General features: G+C 44.4%; 1 protein-coding gene across 2 annotated transcripts in view; it reads left to right on the top strand.

Annotated features, from left to right (window-relative positions):
• The first annotated feature begins 241 nt into the window (after positions 1-241).
• Positions 242-8,283, top strand: part of GOLIM4 (golgi integral membrane protein 4) — a 29,427-nt gene continuing 21,385 nt past the window's right edge. For both annotated transcript variants that reach the window (XM_058031012.1, XM_058031011.1), the window contains exon 1: positions 242-705. In XM_058031012.1, coding sequence (XP_057886995.1) covers positions 519-705 — 187 coding nt within the window. In that variant the 5' untranslated portion in view covers positions 242-518. The remainder of the gene's footprint in view (positions 706-8,283) is intronic.

Genomic DNA, 8,283 nt, shown 5'->3' with positions numbered 1-8,283 from the left:
CAGGGATGCGGGGCTGAAGGGCTGAAGCCGGAGTGTGGAGGGGCGGGCGGGAAGCGCGGCCCGCTGCGGACGGACGCGGCGGGCACCCAATGCGCTCCGGAGGGAGGGCAGAGCCCCGCGGCCCGACCCAATGAGGCCGCGCCCGGAGCGGGACTTCCTTCGGGGATCCCGCGGCGGGGGAGCCGCGGCCGAGCGGGGACACGTCAGTGCGGGGCCCGGAGCTGCCTTTGTTCCCCGCAGCCCCCCATCCCGGCCGCAGGGACCCGCACACGGCCGCAGGGACGCGGAGCATCCCCGGCATGAGCCCCGCCGCTGCCCGCACCGCAGAGACCGCCCCGGGCGCCGCGGCCGTGCCCAGGGGCTGAAACGCTGGGCCGGCCCCGCCTCCGCCGTCCCTCCTTCCCTTCCTCCTTCTCCTCCTCCTCCTGCTCCTGCTCCTCCCGGGGCCTCCGATGCCGCCGCCTCCCGCCCGCTGCTGAGCCGTGACGGGCGGGGGCCCTCGGGACCCCGCCGGGGACATGGGCAACGGGATGTGCTCCCGGAAACAGAAGCGGATTTTCCAGACGCTGCTGCTGCTGACCGTGGTGTTCGGGTTCCTGTACGGGGCGATGCTCTACTACGAGCTGCAGGGCCAGCTGAGGAAGGCTGAGGCCACGGCGCTCAAGTACCAGCAGCATCAGGAGTCGCTCTCGGCTCAGTTACAAGGTACTCCCTCGGCAGGAGCCTCTGCTGCCCTTCCCCGAGGCTTGCAGAACACCCTCCTCTTCCTCATCCTCCTCCTCTGGCTGTCCAGCCTCTCTCAAAGTTTTGCTCCTTCTCCCCCTTCTTCTCCTCCAGCCTGCGGGGTTGTAGTGTCTCCCTAGGTGAGGTGTTGTGGATTCCTGCAGAGCTCTCATGCCCTCTCTCCCCGCACATCCCGTAGAGACTCTTATTTATTTATTCCCAAAGGACTGCACATCACTTGGGATTCTTGGCACAAAAGGGAAAGGCAGGCAAGCAGTGCAGACTGTGTCCAGTCTGGCATTTTTGTGGGCTTCTCCCACAAAAACTTCCTTGTCTTGCAGGGTTTTATGTTGAGCATCCATCTGCAGCTCCTGGGCAGCATAAACCTTAAATAGCCTCAGGATGGAGGAGAGGAGTATTTGAATAAAGTGGTTTTAAAGGGTGATTTAAAAGTAAAGTTCAAGTAAGTTACTTGGGTAAGGCTGTTCTATTACTTTTGGAATAACTTTGAATTTATTGGCTTAAAGGTGCCACATAAATACAGATGCTTGTGTATCTTGGTTTAAGGATGCAGCAGATGTGGGTGTCCTGTAGTTGAAGATGAAAAGTTGTCCCTGTCTGACGTCTGCATGCCAAGATAGCAGAAGCAAAGCAGCAGGGATGTACCTGAAACATCAGTGGTCTGGGAAAGGAAAGACCTCAGCACCTCTCTAATTGTCAAGTGCAAGGTTGTCAGGTCAGCACAAAGCTCAGAGCCAGCTTTCAAGTTTTCTCTCTCAAAATAGCATGAAAGAAGAATCAGAGGATCTGCTGTAGCAGCACTAAACTTCAGGGTGATCCTCAGCCATCCTTTTCCCTGTGGGAGCATCCCTCAAAGCATGCCTGGCAGCACAGAGTTTGTGTGCAGAGAGCACAGAGTTGGGTTTATGCTCTTAGATTCTTACAGTGATTACTTCCTTCAAGGTGTTCAGTCACCAGCTGACACCACCCTCACTTAGTATTTCAATTCCAGGTAATACCAGGGAGCTCTTGGCCAGAAACCTTCACTTTAGTCACAGAAAAGGTGTGAAGGTTTGGCTGGGCAGGTGGCTAAAGGGCTGCTCTTGCTAGGCTGTGCATTTGCCAACAGGGGACACAGGAACATCTTGTTCTCAAGCTAAAATTTGACAAGTTGGCTTTTTCTGTTGCTCCAGAGGAATGTGCAACACACTTTGTCCTGCCACAATGGGGAGATCTCTGCATCTGATATGCGAGGTCTGGAATGCTGATTTGAACTTTCCATGCTTGAAACATGGTTTTGAGTGGCCACCATCTATCCAAGCATGTTCATGGGAGCTGCATTTTCTGTAATTCTCTTGCTTGTTTCAATGTATCAATGGGAAATGTGAGCTATGGAGCAGGATCTGGTAACATTAATAGATTTGATGATCCATGCAATAAACTCACATGGTTCTGGGATCCATGCCAGTGTATCAAGCCCATTAAGCAGGAGAATTTATCTGTGCCAAGTATGGTAGCAGTAAACCCTGTTTAAAAAAAATAATCACTGGCAATTAAGTTACAGAATACAAGGGAAAATAAAATGTAACAATAAAAAATGGTTCTTTAAGTTTTCCTGTGTTCTGGAAGGGGCTGTTAGACCTAAGAGAGGGTGAGAGCCCAGAGAAATACTAAATGCAGCAGCAGCCCCTAGCTGCCTAATTTCCCACTAAAGTAAAGGGAAGTTATATTCTTAAGGGCTCCAGAGGATCTGGGAAATAAACTTTTTATCCCTGTCTTTCTGTAATGGCCTCCCCTGCACAATCACCTGGATTTTTGCAGCAGGAGTTTGTTAGTGAGGAGAACACAGAGAATTCAGAGCCTGTGCCCAGCTCACCTGGAGACACTTAGGCTGACTGGTGATATCCCCCACCAAACTCCTTCCTGAACCTGTCCTGTTTAACTCTTTGTTATGAAACAACAGGAGGGAAGAGACTCGGAAACGACATAAAATGCTGACAGCAATTCCAGTTTGCAGGTGCAGTATCTGACTGCACTTTGAACTTTTGATTTTAAACAACCTAGCCTTTAAATCAACAATATTCCTGTTGCCAAATTAAAAAAAAAAACAAAAAACAAAACCAAAAAAAACCAAAACAAAACAAAACCAATAAAACAAACAGAAAAACCCCTCTACATATATTTGAGCTACCTCTCCTGGCTGTCCAAAGATTATTCTTTGAGTTTATTGCTTTATGAGAACAATAAAATTAAAGTATTGGTAAAGTAATGCAGCTTATCTTTTCCATGCAGCATAACCAGTTTCCCTATAGATCCTGGACCAGAGATAACTTTGGGGCCTGAAATATAATGGAAGCACCCTGAAATAGTTTAAAAAGAAACCAGTTAAAGGGCAAGGTGAAGGAAGGGAGGGTGCTGCAGCCACAGGTGTTCACAGCTCTCCTGGGTGGCTGGATAGGACTTTCAAGCTGAGCAGAAAAGGATTCCTTGGACTTCTGTTTCCTGAACAACCATGTCATCAGGAGGCTTTTATAGGTTTCAGTGTAAATACAAAAATAAAAAGGCAGCTTGTGAAAGTGCTGTTTTTGAGAGTGCTGAGGCTGTGTGTGCCCCAGGAAGTCTGGAGTGAATCTGTTGGAGGGCAGTGAAGTGTCACCTGTTGTCTGACTCTGTGTAGGGTTTGTTGTGGCTGCTGGAGCCTGCAAAGGCAGTTCCTTTCCTGATTGCACACAGAGGAGCTTGGGAGCTCCCCTGTCGGGGTTTGTGAGTGAAACCTGAGTCCGTTTGTGAAATGCCTGAGGTTCATGGGCACTCCTGAGTTTATGGACACAGGGGCAGTTTAGGACCTGAATGCCTTTGCTCTGCCCAAAATCTGAATCAGGATCCTCAGCCCTAGCTCAGAGTGCAGCTCCCTTCACTTTCTGCTGTCCTCTCTACTCTTTTTCAGGTTTTTATGGTTTTTTTTTTCAAAAATGTAGGTAATAACAACCTTCTTTTTGGTACTTGCCAGTTCTTTATGCCCGAATGAGCTGTTCTTTCTGTTTTTCCATGAAAAGCCAGCTGTCTTAGATTTTTATCTTTTTCATTGCCTTGTTTTGCTCAAACACAGCAACACCTGAAGGAGGCTCAGTCTCCTGGGAGTACGTGGGAGAATACCAAGGCAGAATGCACAGATCACTGGGAAATGGGGCAGGAGGAGTCTCACAATCATTTCACACACACAGCTGATCTGAAGAGAGCTGTGGGTTTGGGGGTTCTGCCCTCCCTGGTGTTCACAGCTTCAGCCTCTCTGCTGAGAAGTGTTTGTGCCCCTTGGAATGAGCTCAGGGTACAAAGGGAAGGGTGGCAGACCTGGGAAACACAATAACTGGGTTAGTGAGGCTGGGATCTTAAACTTACCCCCTTTAGAGGATCAGAGTGCAGAAGATTTTGTAGAAGAATATCATACTTCGGTATTTTTCTCTAACAAAGTTCTGCTGGGCATGGAGAAAGTAGGGCTGCTTTTATAATCCACAAAGGGAACACCAGGGGCAAAATTCAGAGATGACACAAAATTTTTTGACTGCTGAGAAAACCTGAAGTCATTGTTATCTGTAAGGTCTTTCATAGAGGAGCTGATCTTCCCAGTAAGCTGATTATTTTAAAGTCTCATTCTCTGAGCACGATATACATTTGAAACGTGGAGATAATCTTCCTTAGTGCTTCTTAAAGTGATAAAAGCAAAACTTGATGCTTTTTGCTTCCTTTAAAACTGTGTCAGTGTAAGTATTGACCTATTGGGCATACAGGAACAGGCTTCAGTTGCTAGAACAGAACCACACTGGGAGTGCAGGTGAGCCTGATGGTACCTGTGATTGCTGCAGGATTGAAAGCATCCACAGACATCTTTTTAGCCCTTGCAGCTTCTGTCTTCTCATCCTCTGGGTGTTAAGTAACCCCTTGTGTACTATTTAAATCTGTTTAATCTGTTTTAATCCCTAATCCTAATAACAGCCTACAGTTAGTGCCTCTTACTACCTTATTTTTTTTCTGCCCTTCCTGTCAGGCTGATGGCTTTGTGCAATCTGTGTGCAGCCTGGGACTGTCCAGTGATGCTGGCAGCCAGCCCAGCAGGGACTCTGGCCTTGAGAGCTTTCCCTGCTGTGGCCAAGGTGTGGATTTCCTCAGAGGTTTCTGATGCAGTGCTACAAGGCAGTGGCTGTAAAGCAAATGTGGATTGCTCTGTGCCTGGTGTGCCAGTTGTCCCAAAAGAAGCTCCCTGAGGGGGTGACCTGCGGGGGGTTGGCACATCTGTGGTGGCTTTATGATGTGGAATTGCACAGTGCACTGCACACTCAGATCACAGCTCTGTGTCACCTCAGTGGTTAATATTTATCATATCTGTGTGCAAGCTGCACAGATGCCAAAGCTGCTCTGACATCACACAGTTCTGGGTGTACTTCACTATTACATCCCTTTCTTACAGTGCCTTAAACTTGGACCTTGACTTGGCAGGGCTGGGAGGAACCAGCACTGCCTTTAATTTTTCACTTATTTTTCACATGCATCGGACAAGTAGAGCTGCATCTGCTGCAGCTCCTGTGTGTTTGGCTGCTCTTCCTAATCACAGAATCCTGAATTCCTGTCATTCCTGTGGCTTCAGGCTGCACATAACACTGCAGCACTTTGACAGTGCTTTCCTGCTGCCTGGGAGATCCCTGGCAGCCCTGTAAGAGGAGAGGTTGGTTCTGTGTGTGCTTCCCCTGAAATGGCAAGTGCAGCATCCCAAATTCTGCTACCTGGCTTCCTGAAATGGAAAGCTTTGCTTTGTAACCTCCTCTGAGCACCTGGCTCCATTTTTTTACCTCCATTCACATTTTTTTTTTTACTTCCATTCACATTTTCAATTGATATTTCATATTCTGCATACTTAAAAAAACATTAAATACTTGAAATTGTGCAGAATTTGAATATGGAAGAGGTATATGGTATAATGTATATTTGTATATATATGCATAATATGATATAATATAATATGATATATAATATAATATAGTATAATATAGTATAATATAGTATAATATAATATAATATAATATAATATAATATAATATAATATAATATAATATAATATAATATAATATAATATAATATAATATAATATATAATATAATATATATAATATATATAATAGAAAATATAATATATATTATAGATTATATATAATGTATATAATAATATAATATAATATAATATAATATAATATAATATAATATAATATAATATAATATAATATAATATAATATAATATAATATAATATAATATAATATTATATTATATTATATTACATTACATTACATTATATTAATAAAATATTATATGATATATTTATATAAAAATATATAATTTATATTAATATATAATAAATATGTATTTATATAATATAATCTATATATATGCATTTGCATGTACATATATGTATAAACTAGATAGAGATGTGTTTGGTTTGCAGCTCACCCTCAAGATTTTGTGTTATCTGGAATTATCCAGCTCTTCCTCATAACCCAAGTACAGAAAAGGTGCTGGAACTTAGTTCAGATAATTAACTTAGAGAAGTTTGTTTCAGGGTCCATAGCAGAATTTCCATGTCTTGAAATTCTGACTTGAAAGGTAAATTGAGCACGTGCCCATATTTATGTGTAACCCATGCCCAAGTGCTGTTTCATTGTGGAAACACCAATTCCAGGATAAATCCTGGGTAACCAGAGCTGCAGAATTCCCTCTGCACCCCAGCTGGAGCCTGGCTGAGGATCACAGGGCAGGAATTTTGAGCAGAATGAGCTCATGGGGTGGGTTTGTTCCCTGCTTTGGTGCTTTGGTGCTCCCCCTCCCCACTTTGACACAAGACCTGCATCACACATCGTGCTGCAAAATATCAAATATTGGTTACTGCTGGTGGTTTAAGCCTCCTGAAGCTTTTCAGTGGTGGAGCTGAGTGGACACTTCAGGAGGGAGGCAGGATGGGTTGATGGTGGTGAGTTTGCATTCTGGCTTCTTGGACACTGATATTCCTGCCTGGCTGAATTCCTGAGCCTTAAAAATGATGTTCCAAGCACATTCATTGTCTCACTGGGCTGGCTGTTGGCTTGTCAGCCTCTGAGTTTGGGTGGAGCAATTTATGAGTAAGGTTTCCACCCTCTCAGGGATGTGAGTGCCCATTATAGCATCTCTGGTGTGCTGCTGAGGATATTGCCAGCAATTTGTGGCCAGCAGAGTTCACTTTGCTCCTTTTGGAATGGGGTCCTTGCAGGGAAAAAGTCATTTAATCCACCCTGGTGAAAGTCAGGTGCTGCTTTGAGGTTTGATGGTAATGAAAGCTAAATAAATCAGATTACTGGGAAAAAAATGAGCTCTACAGAACGAGTAATTAAAGCTGAACCCTTTGCTGGGTGATTTTCCTTGGGATTTTCAGGATTCAGGGGTGTGAATTTCTAGTCATGTCAGAGCCTGAGGTGAGCTCTTGAGGAGTTCAACCTGTTTGGATGCTGTCCTTGTTTAAGGAAGGGTCTTGTGAGCTGGATGCACTTCTGATCTTTTTTGTGGTTACCCAAACCTCCTGAGATTTTCCACTTTGTATTTTTAACTAATCAATGAAAGAAACTGCAATTGTTCCACATTGTCCCCTGCATTTCCCCTTCCCCTAAAGCACCTGAAATTAGCTGCTATCTTATTTTCCTGAGGTGACTCAGAGCCCAGAGTTTGGCAGTCATTTCCAGGGATTAATTACAGACATGATGAGAGAAGCATGGTCTGCCTGAGCTCCCAGAGGAAAGAGTAAGGAGCCTGCTTCTATCCACACCACCACACTCCACTAAGCCATTTTCAGTCAAAAAATGAATCACAAACTCAAAACTCTGGATTTCTGGGTGCAGTTTGTGCATCTGTAGGTTGGGCTTTTTTCTCCAAGCTGTATTTTGTACTAATTCCTGAATATAGATATTTATGTACATCCTCACACCACGTAGATCCAATCACTAACCCTTCATAAAACTGAAAAAAGTGTAAAAGACTTTTTGAGGGAAAGAACAGGCCCTTGTTTCCTGCAGCTGAGGGTTGAGCAGACCCAGAGATTCAGAGGTGATGTGAGAAGAAAACTGTTGTCCCTGCAGCTTTTATCAATTTCTGTGTGTTTTTCTGCTAATTTTAGTCTAAAATCACTAAAATCACAGGTTTAGTTTGAACTGTTTGCATTTATCATCACTCCAAAAAAAAACCCAAACCCTTTATCATCTACTGGTATAGAAAAGCAGCAATGCTGATCCCACCTGTGGTACCAAGGCTTGGAAGAAACCTTTTGTGGAGTGCACTAGAAATCATTTCTGGAAACACGATCTCCTTCCTGATAAAAGTCAGGTCTGAAGCCTATCTGTGAGGGATTAAATATTTAATCACATTTAATACCCCTTCTCCTATTTATTTTTAGCAGCAGCTATTACAGTTTACTCTTTAAACATGAGAAATCCTTCCTTCTGTCCCAACTTACCTTACATCTGTTGTTTCCTAGAGGTGTTACTGACTTC

This window comes from Melospiza georgiana, chromosome 10 (assembly GCF_028018845.1).
Source record: "Melospiza georgiana isolate bMelGeo1 chromosome 10, bMelGeo1.pri, whole genome shotgun sequence".
Lineage (NCBI taxonomy): Eukaryota > Metazoa > Chordata > Aves > Passeriformes > Passerellidae > Melospiza > Melospiza georgiana.
The sequence above is the reverse complement of the archived record's forward strand: the minus strand, read 5'-3'. Positions and strand labels throughout refer to the sequence as shown.